General features: G+C 42.7%; 1 protein-coding gene across 7 annotated transcripts in view; it reads right to left on the reverse strand.

Annotated features, from left to right (window-relative positions):
- The window catches only part of plekha5 (pleckstrin homology domain containing, family A member 5), a 429,638-nt gene that overhangs the window by 221,018 nt on the left and 185,094 nt on the right, over nucleotides 1-23,526 (reverse strand). For 4 of the 7 annotated variants that reach the window (XM_069908665.1, XM_069908664.1, XM_069908662.1 and 1 more), the window contains exons 3-4: nucleotides 14,797-14,854; nucleotides 6,748-6,777 (exon numbers count right to left, since the gene is read on the reverse strand). In XM_069908665.1, coding sequence (XP_069764766.1) covers nucleotides 6,748-6,777; nucleotides 14,797-14,854 — 88 coding nt within the window. Of the gene's footprint in view, nucleotides 1-2,033; nucleotides 2,096-6,747; nucleotides 6,778-14,796; nucleotides 14,855-23,526 lie in introns of those variants that run through there. The other 3 variants (XM_069908666.1, XM_069908663.1, XM_069908667.1) reach the window with 2 other exon arrangements.

Below are 23,526 nucleotides of genomic sequence, written 5' to 3' on the forward strand. Positions count from 1 at the left end.
GCTCCAACTAAAATAGTTCTAATCAATAGAAACAATTCTGCTAAAAGATATTGCTGCAAGGGGTATTTAATAAAACAAAGACAAAAAAATTGGGGCTTGTGTGCCAAGAAATTTTCCATTATGAAATCGAGAGATTTTTCTTTAGCTTGTTGCCCTGCACACTAAAGTTTCTAGGAAACTGAAGTGCAAAGTAAAGAATGAACATCTCTTTGAGAAATGCTCATTTGAACTTTACAGAAGAAACTTTACAATAGAAGAAGAGGTATTTCAGTTTGTAGAGGAATTTGTGCGTAGTAGCAGCTTGTGAGGGTATCAGAATGTTAATGCAGACACTCATCTTAAAATTTTCTAGAGATTAATCAAACAAGCTCATGCTGGAAATGCTGTGAATTTCCCAAAGAGAATATAGTCATAGCTTTCCACAAAATTATTCAACAAAATCAAAAGGGAGAATGCTACATTTGATGTAGAAGTGAGTCAATTTCAGCTAGTTTGGAACTTGATTCAGCTGTCATATATTAAAAGGAAAAAATTATGAACTCAAAATTTTGAGATTGAGATAAAGATGTCCGGCATCATGCAACGCAATGGACACCAACCACAACAAACAGAATAAACCAGGGCATGAGTGAAAAGGTCGTTAAAGATGGGAGGTTGAGCAAAAAAAAAATGAAGTCAACATGATTCAGAAACAGTTTTCAGGACAAAAAAAGCTTCCCAAAGAGGACAGCCACGAACATCAAAACAAAAAGAGAAAACTCAAAGAAACAAATAATACAAGACCTAGCCAAATTCTCATGACTGAAAGAGTTACCAAGTACAGATAACCTATAAAAGATTGCAAAAGGACAACAAAATGAAGTAATAACAACACCACCAAAATATTTTACAATCATCTTAGAAATGAGTGTTATCAAGAGCAACATGGAGCCCATGAAAAATTACAAATCCATACATGACAGATCTACTGAATAAAACAGTGCTTAAATCGGAGATAAAGAGCACACGACATCGACCAAGGGGGTTTTAATGTTGATTTAAGGATGGGGAGTTATCACAATGAACAAATAACACAAGGAAGGCAAGTAACATACTGGAGAGCAGCAATGCTTAGGAATGGTCGGCTGTTCTCCAGCATTCTGAAGAACAATGCAGATCTCCTGTGACCTTCCAAGTTCTCTTAATTTGAGAACTGTTATTTTAAACTGAAAATAAATCACTGACATTTTAGAAAGTGATTGTTAAACCAAGGAACTATATTCCAACAAGATGCACCCTGATTATCAAAAAATTACTGAAGGCTATAATAAAGGAGAGTGACTACTCTGCTTTGACTGAGGAAAGAGGAAGTAGATTACAAAAGATTAAATCCTCCCTGATGAGACTAAATTTTAAAAAATATATCCACTCTGGTCCTAAAATTAATAAAATAATTTCACAAAATAGAATAGGAAGTGTGCTGTTCCAAACAAAAGTAGCAGTACATAGATTACTAAAATGTCAAGAGTAATCGCAAAAAGTGTGTTAGCGTATCTGACATCTATGGCAGTTTCAACTGAACTACCGGCAATCACCAGCAAGACCCAGCTCAATATCACATCTTATATTCTCTAGTATATTTCACACTGTAACAACCACAATCAAAATTTAGTGCTTTGAACAAGTGCTTTCCCCCCCCCTCCAAAAAAAGTTAAAAAGCATACAATTCTTATAAAGAAAATATATGTGAGCCAGTTGCTGTCTGCAACTATCAGCACTTTTCAGTATCAATACACGGAAACCAAGTGGTGCAGTTAATCAGAAACACTTTTTTTTTTTAGATAGTTTATTTTTGTTTTCCTTTTTCTTAGATCTGACATCGAATCCACCCCAAAGATTTCTGACTTGATGATTCTGTACTAAAGAGCAAGGCTACCTCCAGTAAGTTGCTACCCCAAACAAATCCTTTGCATGAAACTGATGTTAACTGGTATCTTGAGAATGGCCTAGTCACCTTTAGATATTTTAAATATCACAATCAAATTGCAATTTACCTCCATGCCATTGAAACCAAAGAATCGAAGCTTCCTTCCTCTACTGGCCCCTTAAGAGTTCCCTGTGGGCAGGTCAACAAATGATACCAAAGTCACAATAATATTAAGGTAGTAACAGGATATACAGAGAAGGAAAAGTTGGATATGTTTCATCTTGTATTTATATGTACGAGTTCTTAGACAACACATAGATGAAGGAAAAGGTTATTTACTTTAAAGTTGATATGAACAGCATATGAGGCTGCAAGTCTCCATTACAGATCTGCATACTGAGTATCTCCTGCTCTGTGTCAGCCTCTGGTGGCAGCCAAGTATAATCAATCAGTAAGGCATTGCTAGTTGCCTTGCAACCATGATCACTATCATTACAGGATATAGGAAGCAAAACAAATTTCAAATGTGCACAGTGAAAGAAGATGTGAACACTTGAAGGGAAAGCATCGATGAAATATCCAGTTTACTTGGAGCTCATCAGTGTGAAAGTAAGAAAATGAGAAATGAGTGTTCATGTGGTTGCCACCCATTAAAAATGTTGGAGAAAAGGGAAGATGTGCTCCAATTCCTACCTCATATTCTCTGGATATACTCAATTAGTTTCTGCAGGGAAGAAGATCACACACACTATGACAATGAAAACCCCATAACTGACAGAACAAGTGAAAATATTGCCATTCAGAAAGAATTACAAGCGGACCACAAGCAACCGCACTGTCTCGAGATGCTGACGAGGTGCACTATGGTGCTGTTGCTTTCCTCGGCCTGAAAATTCCCCAAAGCATGCAGATAAAATTAATTACAGAATGTTTGCAAAACCTGGAGGTCTTGGAAAACAGTAGCAAGAATAGAACAAAGTCAATGCAATTCAAGTATACTCATTCCTGTCAAACAATGTCAGGCATTTTCCCTCTTTTTTTTTATATATCCAACTATCTTGTCCACTTGATGATTCTTCACAAGACCCCAAGTACACTTATAATCTTCCAATATTCTGGGAAGATTTTTGTAAAGGATTACAACCAGTTCTAGTCTAACCTAGTCTACATACACATTTCCACAGAAGGTTCACTGGACTGCTTCCTGACTGGAAATCCTAGTTTTTGCATTCCTCAGCCTGGACCCAATTCTGACTTTCACAACTAAATGACTGATGGTACAGTAGATACCTATAGATTGACCTTACCAATAACCGCACAGACAACAATTCATATTTACCACATTTACAAGATCTTCATGGTGCAAAAAAAACCTATGATTAAATGAACAGAAAAGTGAGCTGAAAGCCAAGCAGAGAAAAAGTCTTTCAGAGCTTCATGTAGTTTACCAAAAGTGCTCACAACATCATCTTCCCTTTAAAATGCAATTGCAAACGACCACACAGCCAAAGAGATGGGTCCCTGCTGATCAACAAAAGATGTGCATCACTTTCCCATATCCTTTATTCTTAGTCTTCCAAGTTTTGGTCTATTAAAACAGAAGGTCCAACTCTTGAAAGGGTTAAGAAACAAATTTCGTCAAATTGTTAGTCCTTCATGAAGGATGTGCATGCAGTACATATTGGGAAAGGCAAAACAAATCAGGTTTTTGGCTTCTGTAGTTGAAGTTGCAAAATATGAAATCAACAGTAAAATCATCTTTCATGCAGTATTTTATATGGGATTATAATGTTGCTTCCTGAAATGTTCTGTGCACAAAGCCTCATCGTTCGAGGAACAAGGCATCCAAAACAAGCGGAAGCAGTTGATTCATGCAAGACGTACTGGAAAAAAACCTGGAAGTTCCATGGAAATGCAACATTTAGCATTGACCCAGCAAAGGCAGACATGCTGAAGCCAGTCATTTCCAATGATTACCCAATTACGTTCAAATGGCCTTCCTGAAGTTCCAGCAATAAAACTGACAGCAATTCCTCAATAGACACCAAGTTGGGGCTGGTGCAGGAAGTGACTTGTTTTATTTTAGTGAGGGAAGGATTTTAGTAACGGACTTTAAATTATTCCAGTGCTTAGTCCTTTCATTCTGGTTAATCCTTCAATGGTTACTATTTTAAAAATCAAATTCAAAAGTAGTTTTTAAATGTTTATGAATACTGTATTTGAAACATTCAACGCCTTGAAGAACCTTGATAGCTGGGGACATGGCTTGGTCAGTTTAGGCTTCGTCCTTGGTTCTCCTATGCAGAACAAACGGCCACATGTGACCTTGCTATTTAGGACTGAAATTGCAATTTGATCATGGGGAATTCAAAATGCAAATTTGTACATCAGATGCATAGGGGCAAGTAGCTCACCTGAATGTTTGCCAATGTGATTTTTTTTAAGAAGAAAATATAAATGTTTTTAGTTATACTCCACAAAGTACTGTATTTTGAATGTTAACACAGTTTTCAAGCCTCTTGGATCAGTTCACACAAGTTTTCCCCAACTGATTTTCTTTTTTCGGAGAAAAGTACAACTGGGTTAGTTTTACTTTGCATATTATTTTCAGGGGTAACTCATGGCTTCACAAGTCTCTTAGAACCTTTTGCCCCTGGTACATGACCTCCTATTACAAAATAGCAATCAATATTCAATCCATTACACCAAGAGTTCAGAGCTACTGTTGTAACCGTGGGTTCTTTGGGCAGTTGGAATTCACATGGGACCGTTCTTCCTTTCCCATCAATCATTTTCTTATAGCACCTTCCCTTGCAATCACAAGCAATGCAACTTATCCTTTCACTTCTCCCCTTTCCACCATCCAGAGAACCAATCTTTCCAGTCGAAGCTGTGACACACTTGCACATCTTCCGATTCAGTGCATCGTATTCAGTGTTCACCGTGTGATCACTTCTTCATTGGAAAAACCAGTTCAGAGTGGGTAACTGATTTCGGAAGCAACTGTGTTTAATCAACAGCTTCCTATTTAATTCCCATCCCTACCCTGACCTGTCAATCTGTGGCCCTCTGCATTGTTACAGAGGGCCCCAATCATTGCTTGAGGAACAGTACTTCACATCCCATCCTGGCACGTTGCATTCTTCTGGACTCGATACCAAATTCTGCAACCTCAGGTAACTCAATTTTTCTGTCTGTTGCAGTTCTCCATCCTGGATATTGGCTAGGTTTGTTAGCTTTTATTTCTTCTTTTGACCTCTGGAAGGGCATATCCAGCCTGAACTGCATTTCATATCTCTGACATCTCACTCGCTAACTGCTCCCGTTCACTCATTGAAAAGAGTTGCACCTTATCCCCATGATCATCTTGATTTTATCCTATCACAAACATTCTCTATCTCCCACTTTCTCTGAAACTTAACAAGCATCGTTTCTCTCCTTCCCATTTCTGAGAAAAGGTCTATGACCTGAAATGCTATCTGTTTCTCTTCCCATGTATGTGGCCTGACCTTATGAGAATTTCCAGCATCTTGTTTCCATTTTTAGCAAACCATCTACAAATTAAAAAAAAAACGAAATCTGAAACAACAAAATTGCTGAATGAACTCAGCCACTGAACATTTGATGAGTCTCAGACACAAAAGGTCACCTAGTTTCTCTTTCCACAGATGCTTCTTGACCTACTGAATTAATCCAGCATTTCCATTTGTGTTACAGAAATTAGCTAAAATAGCCTTCAACATCAGTAATATAAAGCAGTTTGAAGGCAACCAACCATGATAAAGGGTAGCCTTTCTGAGGAATAAATCCTGATGAAAAGACTGAGGATTTAAACACATATCATTTGATGAATTGATCATCACATCCCACCTTAAACCAATTCCTTTCTGGAATTCCTAATCTACTGCCTTTTATGCAGTAATAAACTCACTAATACAGCCATCTTGGAAGAAACCAATTTAACCGTACATTGAGAGTCTGACTGATGGGTTTTTCGCCTAGCAGAGGTCCCATGCTTCAGTTTTATTTTTAGCTTGTTCCTCGAAATTTGCAGCTGAATCCTTTTTTATTCCAATGAAAACAAGAGATGTTCCTGCACTGGTTTCTTTCCCCACTCCAAACAGATCTTAAGATAACATTTCAGTCACAGAGCTGCACTACTGCAGTGCTGGTTGCAATCAAAAATTGTACTCAGGTTCACAAAGCAGCCAAAAGATCTGGCATCCTAGTAACTCCAACCCTGATGCACAAATTCAGCCAACTGTTTAGAGAAGGGCAATATCAAATGGATATGTCAAATGAGTTTAGGGTTGAAATGATCATGAATCTACAAAACTACATTTTCTAACACAGTAAAAACACAACACTGGAGAAACTCAGCAGGTCTATGGCAAAGATAAAAATACATAACCAATGTTTCGAGTGTGACCACTTCATTAAGTTATGAACAAAATGTAGACAGGCATCCGAACAAAATGGTGCCCAAAATGTTGGTTATCTATCTTTGCTACATAAAGTACACTGTTTGACCTGCCTATTTTCTCCATCATTGTGTTTTTATTTCCATCACAGTGGAAACAGACTTTTGTGTTTTACTCCTACATAAATCTAACCTGCTCTTTCATCTGTGAATATCAAGGCACATGCTGCAGAAAAATCAATCACTGAAGGGTTACCCTAATAAAAGCAAAGTGGTATTTCTAATAAAATTCCAAAAATAGAAAAAGTAATGATTTCATCATAATTTGTGTCCCAAAAGTGGCTACTGACTATCTGCAAACTTTGATAGGCAAAGTCCCAGCTTCATTAACAATTTTGATATTTTGCACTAAATGACTCACCATTCTCCAAAGACTCGCATTGCTTCCAAGCTAGGAACCAAAGAATAATCAAATATTATTTATTTGCATGGATGGACTTGCATGCAGGTGTTACAACTTTTGGCTCAAAACCTTCATCTGGTATTCTCCATACATTTGAAGATTTCACCTTGCCTTAACCTCATCACCTTTCTTTTTCTGTTATCTACCCTGTTTCACCCCAGATACTTTGATTCTTTCTGTTTCTGCTGCCTCAAAGACTCATCCTGAGTTATATCATTATCTACTTAAGCATTCTTTGCTATCTACTTCAGAAATCTTTGCACACTCCTCTGAAGCCAAAGCCACTATAAACCTCCATAAAAGCTCTCATACCCATTGCAGAGCTACAACTGCACAATTCCTATACCACTTCTCCACCTTATCACTAACTAATGGACTATAATGGGTGGGGGGGGGGGGGGGGGTCCTGCCATCCCCACCCATTTCCTGTTGCAGACATTCATGATAAAAAAATACACAACTTTCAACTCCACAGCCCAAATCTTCACTACACATTCTCTTTACATCCCTCTATTCTCCGCATTATTCTTGCGACTATGGATTTGTTCTAAAACTTTCTACGAGACTCTTTATTAAGAAGTATTTCACTCTCATCTGCCATGATTATAGTCTTCACGTGTCCAAAGTACAAGTCATGTAGTTGATGAAAAATTTATTCAGTAATCCATATTCATTCACTATCCTTTGTCACTAAGATTCAGACCATCCATTTAAGAACTTCTCTTTCCTTCTCATGGGCCACTTAATAACTTCTGCTGATATATTAATCAACTCCACTCCTCTGCTCAGATTCATCAGATCTGATGAAAGCTCTATTCCTCCCTCACCAGATGCCACCTTATCTGCTGAGTATTTCCAGCATTTTTCTTTATTTTCTTTCTTCAGCTTTTTTCCCCATTTCCATTAAGTGGCTTTCCCAAATTCACTTTGTTCAAGACTCATGTACTTTGGCCAACTCCAACAAAACTTCTCACAGTCCAACCTCTAAGCTAATATGCAAAGGCAAGAATATTACGAAGGTTCCCTCGACTTGACAGGGATGAAATCAGTGTTCCAATCCCAATTCACATGATGTTTTTTCCCCCCAAAGTTCATGTTGCCTATCCTTTCCATTTTTAATTTCCCCAATCAGTTTATTTACCATGCAACAATGGTATTTTCCCCTATTCTCCCAATCAGTTTATTTACCATGCAACAATGGTATTTTCCCCTATTCTCCCAATCAGTTTATTTACCATGCAACAATGGTATTTTCCCCTACTCCCCCCCCACCCCATATCTACAAACATGCTGCAACTCAAAAATGTTGAATCACAGAATCTTCCAACATTCATTCTTCATCTTTATTCTACTCTGGCCACTGCATCTCCAGCAATGGTTCTACTTACCTACAATTCCCATTGCTACCATCAGCTCTAAAATGCTCTTATTAAAGGATGATAATTAGAAGATCGAAAGTATTTACTCTGGTAGGGAAGAACATTATCCCAAAAGGAATTTTTCCATTTTTCAATAGTGCCATGGGATCTTGCACACCATATGAAACATAGAAGAGCCTTGATTTAACGTTTCACTAAAAGTGCTCCTTTTAGACTGCAGAACACTCTGGAGTGCAAGCAAAAGTCTTTGCAACCAGGTTTCTGAATAAGAATTTGAAACTGTAAAAGGACAAACTCCGTCTTCAACTGGCCTGACACATGGTCAAACTAAATTCTAAACTCAATGAGGACTATTGCCTCTGTAATACAATTACACTGCGTGTGGATTGGTCTGCAGATGGAATGAATCTACATTGAATCAATTGTTATAGGAACCATATAAACTAATTTGTCAAATAGCCTTAATGCTGGTTTGTGTGAATCCCAGTCTATTTACTAGCAGTTTTCTGCAGAGGGCAATAACAGCGGTTGTAAAATTTATGGAGTACAGATACTTAAAGATTTCAAAACTGACTATTTAACAATATACTAAAAATAAACACCTTAAAATACTTACAATGGAGTCTAATTGATTCAAGTGATACCTAAAATCATTATCCTAAAACACCTTTGCATGGCAAAGTAAAATGCATGATTCAGTTTCCACATTTTACTGAGATTCATGACCTACTATGGAGAGTCACGACCCAAAATATTAACTGACCATTTCTACCCATGGATGCTGTCTGACCTGCTGAGTTCCTCCAGCAATTCTTGATGTGCACAAGATTCCAGCATCTGCAGCTTTTGGTGTTTCTCTGAGCTGCTATATATTCCAATCTATTAACAATATGGGGGGAGTGCTGCATTTTCTTAGCTGTCATTACCAATTTAAGCAGGTTATTCTAGATTTAATCATTTTCTTGCATTTAACATCCTCACCTACCAAACTTATATCTCCAGATCATTTAACCACCATGCCCCAAGATTGTACCCTGACACCTTAATTTCACCACAAGAGCGAGCTGTAAATATGTGCAGGTAGCTACTTTTATTAAAATATCTAGACATTCATTTAATTGTGGCATGAGATCTTTAAGAACAAACTGACCTTCATTCCACTTACATAGCACTAATATTAGTCCATTGTTGAAAAACACATGTGCACGATGCTTCATAAACTATTTTATAGTTCCAAACACGAGCATTTGAAAAAATGATTATAATTTGTTTTTGTCATTATCAGATGTAAACATCATTGGTTAAACCAGCATTCATTACACACGCGTAGATTCCCCAGGATTTTGTACCTTCCCAGCTATTTCAGAGCGCAGTTAATAATCAATAACATTGATTGCTTAGGAGTTACAATTAGATGGTGAATACAAAAAATTCAGGAGGCTACTTGACCCCTCAAACCTACCCTATCATTCAATATTTTTGCTGATATGCCATAGGCCTCGTCTCATCTGCTCCAGTTCCCCACATCCCTCAATCCCATTCTTTTCAAATGTATCTACCTTCACTTTAAAGTACCTCTAGTTATCGGCCTCCACAACTTTCCAGTTTGGAGAATTCCAGGGATTTACAACCCTCTAAAAAAAATAGAAGACACGCCACCCCCCCCCACCCCCCCCCACACCTTTTTATTGTCAAATCAGTTTTTTAAAAAAAGGGTTTCACAAACTTCTGGCAATTTCTTAGCTGTCATTACCAATTTAAGCAGGTTATTCTAGATTTAATCATTTTCTTGCATTTAACATCCTCACCTACCAAACTATTATCTCCAGATCAACTCTCCAGTAATTTAACCACCATGCCCCAAGATTTGACAATACTTCATGAAATTATGATCCACTAAAATATTATTGCAGTAGGTTGGTTAAACAAACAATCATATCCTAAGCTACATATATTAATGAGCAATATTTCAGAAACACTAGCCAATAAAAATGTCAAAGCCCACAACTTTTAATGCCTTTAATTGAGATCTAAAACATTGCATTGCATGCTCAAATAACTAATCCGAAACAATGTGTTTTGAGGACAGTAAAAAAAATATGGAATGGAGTACACAAACGTGCTATGGAAACTCAGCAGGTCACAGCACATATATAGAAAGTAAAGGGTAACAAATGTTTTGTCCAAAACATTCGTTACCCTTTACTTCCTATAGATGCTGTATAACCTGTTAAGTCTCTCCAGCATTTTCATGCATTCCACTAAATTCTCAGTGTTTGCAGACTCTCCTGTTCAACGACTTTAAAAAAAAATGATCGTTTTCTATCATGGTACAACCACAAAGACCCAATGGCACTTTTTGTTCAATGTGCTCGGTAGTTGGCACAAATGTTTTTGCAGGCCTTTGAGCAGAGGCATCTTCTAATCTGGCATCCGATCCAATTTGGCATCCTCTACAGGGGATCTGTGGAGCTGCAAACAGTCCAATAAAATGAGACTTTCAGCCAGTTTCAGGTGTCATTGGGACATGTGATCTAAACTAGGAAGTATGAACCAGGAATTGCAAATGGAATTCAAATCACCATTAAGAGTGAGCAAAATGAGGATTGAGGAAGAAGTTTAAGATAGATTTTTTTTTAAACTGATGGAATCACACCTGACTATAAATGTTTCAGGAACAGAAAGGTTGTTTGACAGCATTAATAATTGATCATATTACTGAAAATTCATAAATTTGTTCCATTTTTTCCTGCCAGTTTTAATGTATAATTACATTCACAATCTTGCCTAGATTTCATTGCCAAGTCCATCAGGATGAATCTATTAGAGGTAATGAGGAGGAAAGATAACTCACTCTACAACCTTCAGATTTCTACATTTAACCACACATGCATGCACTTTAGAATTGCTATCTAATTTAGACCATTATTGCAGTTAGGCTCGATGGTCTTATTATTCTCAGTGCAAAAGGTAGGTCAAATGAGGCAATATGTTATTTGATAGAAATGACCCTATGATAGATTGCCTGTGTGTCCATGCTAGAAATCCTAGTTGCTAACCATTTAATTCCCCTCACCATTCCAACACATGCTTGTGATCAGCTTCATCCATTGCTAAGGTGAGAATAAACATATCCTTTAAGAATAAGACATCATATTCCTCCTGGACCGCCTCAAACCCAATAGCAAGAAGATTAATGTTTCCAATTTAACCCACACCTCGGTCTGATTTCACGGTTTCTATCTCTTCTTTGCCCATGTCCATTCTCACTTTTCTCTAAAGGTTCTCAACCTTTTCCTTTCCACTCACATCACACTTGCCGATGCCATAGGTGCTCTGTGATTAGTAAGGGATTGCTTAAGGTGGGATGTGGGGTGGAAGAAAAAATTTGAAAACCACTGTTTTAATCGTACTTGATTGACTCATTATGTGCACTGTTTCACAACTCCCAAGGAAATGGGCCAGTGGACCATTTTTCTCAAGCAAAATATTTCAGAAACAATTGGGTCTAGAGCAGTGATTCTCAGTCTTCTTTCCCATTCACATCCCACCTTAAGCAATCCCTTACCAATCATAGAGCACCCGTGGCCTAAGGATTGCTTAAAGAGGGATATGAGTGGAAAGAAAAAGGTTTAGAACCACTGCTCTAAACCTTCACCATCATCCCAGTGGTCCCTCTCCATCTCTCCAATACCCTCATCACCTCTTAGCTCCTCCCCAACGTTCCCCACACCCTGGATATCACTTTATTCTCAATGAAGGGACTCAGCCAAAATACTGACCTAACATTTCTCTCTTTTGATGCTGCCTGACCCACTGAGTCACTCCTACCTCTCATGGAAAATAAGATAAGGGGGTGTGAGAGAGAGAGTGAGAGAGTGAAAGAGAAAGAGAGAGAGAGAGAGAGAGCGCACGCGACATTGCCATACATCAGTAATCTTGACTAGGTTTATATCTGGTCCCTTCATCCAAACAATTGATACAGATTATCCAAGCATTGAACCCCATAATACCCAATGAATAATCAATCGCTAAAGTTAAAAAGATGTTACTGGGACTAGAAGGGTTTGAGTTATAGGGAAAGGTTGCATGGACTAGAAACTTTAATCCTGGACCATAGGAGGTTGAATGACCTTATAGAGGTTTAGAAAATAATGTGGGCATGGACAAATTGAATGGTTGCTGTCCAATTCCCTGGTAGATGATTGTAGAACAAGAGGCATTGCTTTAAAGATATAAAGGTTTAAAGGAGAGATTTAAAAAGGTCTGAGAGACAGCTTTTTCACTCAGTACCTGGAAAGAGCTGCCAAAGGAAGCTATAAAGCTGGGTACAATTACAACATTCAAAGGTATTTGTTTAGATATATGCATAGGAAAACTTTAGAATGATTTGTACCAAAAGCAGCAAATGGGACCAGGCCAGAATGACAACTTAGATGGCATTGATAATTGAGATGACTCCAAGACATTCTTCCCCATCTGATCCTTCCCATCTCTTATTCAATGAAAATATGGTTCACGTCCAAGCTTGAAATTCCATGGCTCATTTTACAAATTGAAATTTTTATATAGTTCTAACAGTTTGAAGCAATAACAACCTATATCCACCGCAGTTTAACAACTTTTGGAAAGTAGCAATTTTTAAAATCTTTCCATCAAATTCATCCTGCTATTGATTACATACATGGAGATAAACTATTCACAGTAAACGAAGGTGGCTCCATTAGTAGAGCAATTAGTGCAACGCTGTTACAATGCTAGCGATTGGGACAGGGGTTCAAATCCTGCACACTCTGTAAAGAATTCCTACATTCTCCCATATCTGCGTGGGTATTCCCCTGGGGGCTCCAGTTTCCTCCCAACCCCGTACCACGGGTTGTGGGTCAATCAGATGTAAATAGATGGCACGGGCTCATGGGCTGGAAGAGCCGGTTACTGTTTAAAATTTAAACCTCAGCAACTTGCAGAATATAATGCACAAATGTTTGTCCTTCAAATATGACTTTTAATACTTTTCAGTGTACACATCAAATTTATGCTGCTTTTCTCATTGGAAATGACAGCTTCCTATTAACATGATATAATCATTGCCTCCACAAAAATAAGGAGTGTACTTTCAAGAAAATGTTTTAAAATGCAGATACAGGAAATCGGAAATAAAAGCAAAAATGCTGGAAAGACCAGTTCAGGCAACATCTATGGAAAGAAAAACAGCAAATGTTTAATGTGCCAGAACTGAAGGATTTTAGACTCATTCTACACATCCTGCCTTCTCACTGGGTGTTTCTAACATTTTGTGTGTCCACTTCCATGCTGAGATACCACCATCTCAGCACCACAAAACAGTCAATTTCATTTTATTTACTTACTCACAACTGATGAAAAAATGACCCCCCAAAAAGTCTCAACTAATACTAACGATTCAAGCACAATGCCTATTACTGCTTAATGCAACAACCACAACAAAAATACACAAATTTTCAAGTCTATTCTGGAAACTTTTACCAAAATCTCGACCCGTTCAACCCAACAGCACGTCCCAAACTGAGTAAAAACACCCGACACCTTCCTTTGAAACTTTTAATGCAGAATAATAGCTAGGTAGTATTCAGCTTCCACTGCACATGCACCCACTCCAAAACTTCCGTCACGCCAGCGTTCAAAAGTGCTGAGTAAAGGGAAGCTGTCGCAAGTTGACGCCAAGGTGCATTTCTTTTAAATTACAGATCGACGCCTAACCCAGACATTGGCTTTTGTTGCAAATCCTTTCTCTCCCCTTCGGCGTTTATTCCAACTAGTCATTTTGATTTCAGTTTTTTTTTTAAAAAGGTAGGGAGGGGGAAGGAAGGTGGGGAGGGGGGAAGGAAGGTGGGGAGGGGGGAAGGAAGGTGGGGAGGGGGGAAGGAAGTGGGGAGGGGGGAAGGAAGGTGGGGAGGGGGGAAGGAAGGTGGGGAGGGGGGAAGGAAGGTGGGGGAGGGGGGAAGGAAGGTGGGGAGGGGGGAAGGAAGGTGGGGAGGGGGGGAAGGAAGGTGGGGAGGGGGGAAGGAAGGTGGGGAGGGGGGAAGGAAGGGGGGAAGGAAGGTGGGGAGGGGGGAAAGAAGGTGGGAGGGGGGAAAGAAGGTGGGAGGGGCGAAAGAAGGTGGGAGGGGCGAAAGAAGGTGGGAGGGGCGAAAGAAGGTGGGAGGGGCGAAAGAAGGTGGGAGGGGCGAAAGAAGGTGGGAGGGGCGAAAGAAGGTGGGAGGGGCGAAAGAAGGTGGGGAGGGGCGAAAGAAGGTGGGGGGGGGAGGAGGAAGGAACGTGGGTAGAACTTTTCCTTGCGCTCTGCAGTTGGAATAATCGAGTCGGATACACTCTTCGTTTGTAAACAGACGAGAGACCTTAACGACCTGCACGCTTAAAATTCAGATGACGTTCAAACGTCCAATTTCAATCAGATCATTGCTGGAACCCGTGTCGAAATGCATTGGCGCGACACACCCACCGCACGCAAAAATGTGGAAAGCACGTTGAAGCAACTTGATTCGAATTTAACAAAAAATACATTGGGATCCGCAGCCAACCAGCATTTACAACGCAGCGCCGCACACGTACCACAGTTACTCATCAGAGACGGCATGGATTTACTCACTTAATGTAATACCTCGCCCCTTCGAAGGTGTATCCTTCTTCCCAGCCGGTTAGTAGATCTGTCCGGAACAGAAGGCGGCTTAGGAATCCGAAACAATGAACACCCCACCACCCCCCACCTCCCTTGCATTTGTTTTGATTGGGACAGCAGAGCAAAAAAGAACTGCATATGGTGTCCCGGCAGCCTGCTGACGGGAGGGGTATTCACCAAGCCGCACCTTGAGCTCAGGACAGACCAGTCCAGGGCAACAAATTACCATCTCTTCTCTCTTTCCCCCCACCCCCCACCACGGAAAATGGATTCCCAGACACACATCCAGGAGATGGGTGCGGGGCGAGATGCAATCACACCAACTCACACTCGGGGGGGGGGGGGGGGGGGGGGCTTCCCGTGCAGATCCTCGCCCTTGGACCCATCCCGAGGGTCCAGCATCGGCCAACGCTCGCCTCAGACCAGGAACCCGCCCTCCCTCCCTGGGGTCCCTGGGTCAGGACCATCCCTTGGGCTGTCCCGGGTTCTTGCTCCCGACTGGGGTGTACGGACCCGCGCGGCCTCTCCAGTGACCTGGGCGGTCTTACGGTGCCCAGTGAGGACGGCCTCGGCGGGGCGCTGGATGCAGCTGGGGGGGTTCGCTGGGCTGCCACTTAAGGGGAGAACACACGATCAATATCTCGGCGGGGTCAATCGCGGGGGTTGTCAAGCGGCCGCAGACCCTCTGCCCCGCCGCCCCGCATTCCCTCTGCTCTCCTCTCATCTCCCCCATCTCTCTCCCCTTTCCCATTCATCTCCCTATTCCCCTCCTTCCGTCCCCTCTCCTTCTCCCTCCTCCTCCTCCTCTCCTCCTCCTCCTCCTCTCCCCTTTCCGGCCTCTCTCCCTTTCCATCCTCTCCTTCCCTCCTCTCCCCTTTCCTCCTCTCCCCTTTCCCTCTTCTCCCTGTCCCTCCTCTCCCCTGTCCCTCCTCTTCCCCTTTCCCTCCTCTCCCCCTTTCCCTCCTCGCCCCTTTCCCGCCTCTCCCCTTTCCGCCTCTCCCCTTTCCCTCCTCTCCCTTCCTCCTCTCCCCTTTCCCTCCTCTCCCCTTTCCTCTCTCCCCTTTCTCCTCTCCCCTTTCCGCCTCTCCCCTTTCTCTCCTCTCCCTCTTTCCCTCCACCTCCTCCTCTCCCCTTTCCCTCTCTCTCCCCGTTCCCTCCTCCTCTTCCTTTCCCTCCTCCTCTCCCTTTCCCCTCCTCCTCTTCCCTTTCCCTCCTCCTCTCCCTTTCCCTCCTCCTCTCCCTGTTCCTCCTCCTCTCCCTTTCCTCTCCTCTCCCGTTTCCCTCCTCCTCTCCCTTTCCCTCCTCCTCTCCCCGTTCCCTCTCCTCTCCCCTTCCTCCTCCTCTCCCGTTCCTCCTCCTCTCCCCTTTCCCTCCTCCTCTCCCCTTTCACTCCTCCTCTCCCTTTCCTCCTCTCTCCCCTGTCTCCTCCTCGCCCCTTTCCCTCATCCTCTCCCTTTCCCTCTCTCTCTCCCCTTTCCTCCCCTCGGCCCCGGTCGACCCTCCTCGCCTGCCCTTTCCCACCTCCTCCCCCTTGCCATCCGCGCTCACCCTTTCCCTCCTCCTCTCCCCTTCCCTCCTCCTCTCCCCTTTCCCTCCTCCTCTCCCCTTTCCCTCCTCCTCTCCCCTTTCCTCCTCCTCTCCCCTTTCCCTCCTCCTCTCCCCTTTCCCTCCTCTCGCCTTTCCCTCCTCCTCTCCCCTTTCCCTCCTCCTCTCCCCTTTCCCTCCTCCCTCTCCCTTTCCCTCCTCCTCTCCCCTTTCCCTCCTCCTCTCCCTTTCCCTCCTCCTCTCCCCTTTCCTCCTCCTCTCCCCTTTCCCTCCTCCTCTCCCCTTTCCCTCCTCCTCTCCCCTTTCCCTCCTCCTCTCCCCTTTCCCTCCTCCTCTCCCCTTTCCCTCCTCCTCTCCCCTTTCCCTCCTCCTCTCCCCTTTCCCTCCTCCTCTCCCCTTTCCCTCCTCCTCTCCCCTTTCCCTCCTCCTCTCCCCTTTCCCTCCTCCTCTCCCCTTTCCCTCCTCCTCTCCCCTTTCCCTCCTCCTCTCCCCTTTCCCTCCTCCTCTCCCCTTTCCCTCCTCCTCTCCCCTTTCCCTCCTCCTCTCCCCTTTCCCTCCTCCTCTCCCCTTTCCCTCCTCCTCTCCCTTTCCCTCCTCCTCTCCCCTTTCCCTCCTCCTCTCCCCTTTCCCTCCTCCTCTCCCCTTTCCCTCCTCCTCTCCCCTTTCCCTCCTCCTCTCCCCTTTCCCTCCTCCTCTCCCCTTTCCCTCCTCCTCTCCCCTTTCCCTCCTCCTCTCCCCTTTCCCTCCTCCTCTCCCCTTTCCCTCCTCCTCTCCCCTTTCCCTCCTCCTCTCCCCTTTCCCTCCTCCTCCTCCTCTCCCCTTTTCCTTCTCCTCTCCCCTTTTCCTCCTCCTCCTCCTCCTCTCCCCTTTTCCTCCTCCTCCTCCTCCTCCCCTCTCTTTCCCTTTCTCCCTCCCTTCACCGCCCCATACTCACTCGATGAAGAAGACGCGCCCGTCCCGGGTCACACCGTGAGACCAAGACCTGGGCAGCCGGAGCCACTCGGACTTGCAGTCCGCCATATCTGCGAGCCAGGGAGGGGGAGGTCCCTGCGCGCGCCCGACGCCACTGGCTCCTCCCCCGGCCGGCGCAGGTAGTGATCGCTGGGCGCGAGCGCCGCTTCGGGAAGGCGCCCAAGCGAGTTCACGCGGAGCGAGCTCGTGCCCGCTCGTGTGCGGGGCGCGTGCGCATGAGGCTGCCGCCGGTGATCTGCCAGCCATGCAGGTAACTCCTGTCCACTGGACCCGAGCTCTGAGCAAGGGACATCTCAGTAGGTGGCCCGTAGCCTCCTGCCCACATTGCTCCCTGCTCTGGGCAGGATATCCTCCTGTGCATAACCTTTATTTGCATGGTAGTATTTCTCCAGGGCCACTGAGCAGATTTCCATAAATAGAGGTTAAAATATACAGTAAAAGTCCACATATGTTCTGAGAATTGGGGATCGTGATGGCAAAAGGGGGAAAACTAGCCCAGTCTGGATGTACTGGCCCGAGTGCTACTGTACCGCCTACCAGATGGCAGAACAGTTCACCTGAGGAGTCCTTCACAATATTTATTGCGGTAGGCAAAGGGTCCCCCCCCCCCCCATGATCTTTTCCGCTGACTCCACTGTGCTCTGCACGGCCTTACGGTCTGAGGTGGTACAGCTTCCAAACCAGGCACTGATGCAAATGCTCAGAATCTAGTGAGGGTGGGAGATGGGCTTTCCTCAGCTTTTGTGGGAAGTCGAGGGCGCTGCTGGGCTTTCTTGGCCATGGGGCTGGTGTTGAGGGAACCAGGGGAGATTCTCCACCAAGTGCACTCCAAGGAACTTGACATGCTTGACGATCTCAGTGGTCAAGCCATGAATGGTAGGTGGAGAGTGATTTCCCCCAGGTCCTCCTGAAGCTCTGAGCCGGGTCATCTCAGTAGGTAGCTCATAGCCTCCTGCCAACTTTGCCCCCTGCTCTGGGCAGGATGTCCTCCTGTTTCACTGTGCTCCCAGATCTATGTACATAGCCCTGAATTTTGGCTGGTTGCATTACTGTCTGGTAAAGAGTTGCCAATGCTCAGAACAAGAAAAAACTCCAAAGGGTTGTTAAATTGCGAGCACCAGACTTCATTCCATCGAGGGCATCTACAAGAGACGGTGTCTTAAGAAAGTGGCCTCTCTCCTCAAAGACCCCCACCACCCAGATCATGCCCTCTGCACTCTACTACCATTAGGAAAAAGGTGCAGAAGCCTGAAGATGAGCACCCAGCAATGCAAAGACAGCTTCTTTCTTGCTGCCATCAGGTTCCTGAATGATCAATGAATCAAAGACACTGCCTGACATTGACTTTTTGTGAATTATTTTTATTTATTTTTATAAGATGGTTATGAATGTTTGCACTGTGACGCTGCAGCAAAACAACAAATTTTGTGACTTGTTCATGACAATAAATTCTGATTCAATATTGAACCCTTACCCAACGTTCCTCCCACAATGGGGAGGATGTTCTCCCTTCAGTAGCCCCTAGCACTGTCTCCAGCTCCTGTAGGTACTTCTGGTGCCACAAACTATGTGGAGGATATCATTCCTTCGGTGACCCTAGCCCACTATACCCTCAGCTCTGGGCAGGTTGGCTCCCCTACCCACAGTCTTCTTCGTAGATTGTCACTTTGTCATGGTGGAGAGGCTAGTGTGGTACTGACATCCTGAGAGCAATGCTGCCTGGAGCCATGCTCCTGGTAGTGCCACCCATGGCGGTAACATCGAGTGTGAGGTCCCTGACAAAGAACAATCCAACCAAGACCTCAACAGTGGAACAGGCAGAACTCAATGTGTAAAGGCGGATGAAGGCTGCAACAAATCCATCAGCTCCAATCATCATGGTTTCCATGCCATTGGAATCATTTGGTTGATTTGTGAAGTATCGTGTGCTTTTTGGAGTGCAACATTAAGTACATGTTAAACAATTACATGCACAGGGGTCTTTGTTCTGTGGAAAATGGAACGAAGTCTGTCATCCTCAACCTCGAGGGATTGCCACGATGATGACCCACAGTGAGCCCAACACTGTGGGAGACAACCTGCTGCAGATTTCTCCTATCTATTTTACATCTAGCATTTCACATCTAATATTAATTCCTCATTGATATACAGTCAGGTTTTCTTGGGTATTGATATCTGTAAATACCTCTTACTAGCTGTGCTTTTATTTGGGTTGAGCACTCCCTGAAGGTCATAGCTAATCATTGCATAGTCCATTGTATTTAAAATTCAGATTCTCCAGTGGTGAAATTAGATCCTTTCTCCAACCAAGTTTGAGGTTCACAGCCCTTTAATGTTCACACATGTTTGCTGTGGAATTGTTGTACGTTACTTCTACCTATTTAGGAAGGATCACACACATTCTGGAGTAAAGCAGTAGAAATTGCAGTGCATACTTGCTAAGTAACATATACCTCCATTTGGTCATTGATTCATGAAGAGAGCTTCCTGCAAACATCAATCTCCATATCTTTGTCAGGGACATCCTAACTTGTTCACAATATATAGTACAGTATCTTCCAGATGGAGATTCCCTGCTGGAAATAGCCTCAGTTACCAGCTGTTACACATCTCAAAACATGCTCCCAATGGGTATCCTCTGCACATCAATATGCTGATTCTCCATAATGAAATAACTCACAAATGAAAGATCATGTTCTACCTTTAGGTAGATTTTAGTCAGGTGGGTGAGATTCCTTTAAATGCTAAATCCTTGTAAAATACTTGGCACAACAGAAGACAGATGAGATAGTTCCAATAGTTTTGTTCTCTTCCTTGAGTTTTAGAATAGTTAAATTACAAAAGAATTTGCATAGTGTAAACTATCAATGTACAAAATGAATGCAATTTGTCTATATAAAATATGTCAAAGGGTAAGAGAAAGGGAATTGTGACTAGCCATATTTGTTACAGGCAACGTAATCATATGTGCCACTGTTTAAAAAAAAAGCTTTTCATCTCTACAGTTGTCCCCATGTTCATCTGTCGTACCAGGCAACTCTAATACCTTGTTAAAACACAATACACATACAAGTTCTCTTAAGTCGTGATCCAACAAAGATAGCCATAAAACCTGGAATCCTAAATATCCAGTATGTTATCGTGTGTCAGCTATAGTTGTCACAAGATATCTTCTAAATCCATAGGTTGAAGGTTCAAGTACCAATCCAGAGATCGGCAGTCCAGAGCCATACTTGGGCAATACTCCACTATCAGAGGTGCTCTTTTTAGGATTGAAGTATTAGAACTGAAGGAATAGAAGCAGAAATAATCACTGGATCTCCGGTGTGGCGTCAAGAGTGATAGCTCTGGTAGTATGAACTTTATTTTAAATGGGGAACAAACATGTGCACAATCGATTTCGTTGGAGCATAAGTTAACTACAAATCACAACCACAGAGGGTTAAAACAAACAATACCTGCCACCCCTCCATTGACAAGCAGACGCGGCACAACTTAAATAAGCTATTTACAAACTAGATCAGATGACCCCTGCAACGGTTCCCTTCGAGGTGCATGCAAAAGAAACCCCCTACCCATATATACACCTCACAATTAATTAGCATTGTTCAAAATCCTCAGTCTGGAAAGGGTAGGGAAGTTACCTCAGCAAGAGAACTAAGAAGAAAAAAGTGGCAAGACCATACCCAGGTACTGGTTTATGTGACTCCAGGTGACCAATGATAAGATGGAATCAACTGCAGGCGGATCTGATATTCAATGACACGAGGGAGAGGAGGAGGCAGTAACCTTCAACATTTTCCTGACCGACTAGTCAAGGTGACCCTCGTGTTACAGGCTGTTTTATCATTTAATAAGATTATGGCCAATTTCTTTGCTCAACACCACATTCCTGAGGTCTCCTTGCTGTGTCTGTGTTCAGGAAGTCCACTGAGACCCTTAATTCCCATTTAAATAATGGGACCCATCCAGTACAACTCATTTTGTGTGGTCGCAGCACCTCAGTGCTGTGGAGGTTGGCCTGAGCTGATGACAGGAGAATTTTACTGTAGTACATCTCTAATAACTACAGTAGGTTGCCCATCACTCCAAAGCACACAGGAAACGTAAATCATTGCTGCTCTCTAGATTATAAGCTTGGTAACCATGTTGGAAGCTTTAGTCTTCTAAGGCTAAAATCAACCAAAAACTGTACAACTGTTCTGGGTTCAGTACTGAATGCTGCTATTGTCATGAAGGTGGCTCTCAAGATATGAAAATTGATTAATTGTGAATCTTTTTGTTGAGGAGTGAAATTGTTTGGGGAAGCAGATGGCAGTGTATCAGTGTATAGTTCAGAGAAGGAGCTGGTGATGGAATTGGAACCTTCCTCAGGATATCTACATACTCAAATATTGCAACTATAATTCTGTGGTTGGAGCTAGGGTGTTTCTTATTCTGGAATGAAGATGACAGCGTTGAACAGTTTCCTATTCACTCTGCAGATTAACTCCAGTAGCAAACTTGTATATGAGCTACAATTTTGCAGCAAGGAAGTTTGAGGAGGCATATCATTGCTTGTTCATCTGTATTGGGGCGGGATACCCACTGATTGAGATCAAGACTTGCATCTCATCATGTAGCAGAATTAGAATGGAGATATACAATCCCTCTGTATTGAAGGGTCTTACAGATTTGAGAGAGGTTGCATAGTGTGGTTCCGGTTCCTACATTTTTCTTGCATTTGTTGCACAGAAAACCAAATGTCCATTGCAACTTTTGAGGTTTGTTTGAGGTTCCTGGATGGTAAAAGAGCATCTGATGAGAGCTCCTGCAACTGGAAGCAAAGTGTTTACCTGTGAGTCAAGAGCCTTGCTTGCCTGTCTCTCTTAATTAATTCTCTGCTTGATTTTGCACTTCAGCAGGTATTTTCTCTGTTGCGGAGGCAGTAATTGTTTTTTTTTAACTGTTGCACGACCTTTACAAACTCCTCACAGGCTGGGATAGAGCTGGGGTTACGGCAGTTAGTGTGTTTTTGGGTGGAGTCAAAGTCACTTGCATGAAGCATAGTATCTCTGCAGAGGAGATCTCTGAAGTACTCCTTCCAGCAACCACTGATTGCTTTTCTCTCCTTGATAGGCTTGATGATTATGACACATGCAAATTGCTTGTCACATTTCCTACAATTCAAAATTCTGTTGTTGGCTGTAAAGCACTTTGGACTATTCTGAGGTCATGAAAAACATAATGAAAATGCAGGTCTTTCTTGATAAGTAGATCCACCAAATTAAATTCCCTTTCCTTGCACTGCAGTACACTGGAAAGTGAAGATGTTGCTTCCTCAACACTTTGGGGTATATTTTATGTATTTTGGGCTGTTTATCATGAAAATCTCCACAACATTTTCCTATAAGGAACCAATTTTTTAGATATATCCTATTTTTGTGAATTATCCAGCTGATTGACAATATGCTTCGAGCATATAAAATTCATTTTCTGCATTCATACTTGGACTTCCTCCCTGCTGCTCTTGATGCAGACAGTGGCAAACATAATGTCCATGGAAAAGCGGTATCATGGCCACTGGAATCCATCAGTGCTATTGTTAGATACTGACACAAAAGAGGCATCAGATGTTGAGTACAAATGAAAATCAGCGGCAAAATTTTTTTAGGTCAGTTGAACTAACGCAATGTGTCAGCATCATTATGTATTTAAACATGGTAAATTCAATAAAAGTTAATTTAATGTTTCTCCAACTTCCTATGTAATACAGCAAATCTGAAATTATCTTTGTGTTTAGCTTGAAGTTGTCGATCACAATCCCCCTTTCTTTCAGGAAGCAAACCTTTAAAAAAAAATGTTGTCCAGTGTTATTGGTTAAAAAGTTTGGCTGTTGAAGATAATCCTGTCAAAGAATTCCAGACTAGAAGGTGAGGGAGAAAAGATCGGGGATCCCACAGGCAAATCCCATTCCCTGATTTAATCCTGATCATCACTTGATTCACAACCATGGAAGGAATGCAAGCAGCAAACGACTTACTGGTAATTCACACATTTGATCCAGAGAATTAAAAGGAATCAAAGAAACATGATTCTGTTGATGCATCCTGGAGCTGAGAAATTGACTATTTCTTTTTCCATTGATACTGCCTGAGCTGCAAAGTGTTTGCAGCATTTTCTCTATTGAGTCAAATAGTGACC

The sequence above is a fragment of the Narcine bancroftii genome, chromosome 13 (genome assembly GCF_036971445.1).
Source record: "Narcine bancroftii isolate sNarBan1 chromosome 13, sNarBan1.hap1, whole genome shotgun sequence".
In the NCBI taxonomy this organism is placed as follows: Eukaryota; Metazoa; Chordata; class Chondrichthyes; order Torpediniformes; family Narcinidae; genus Narcine; species Narcine bancroftii.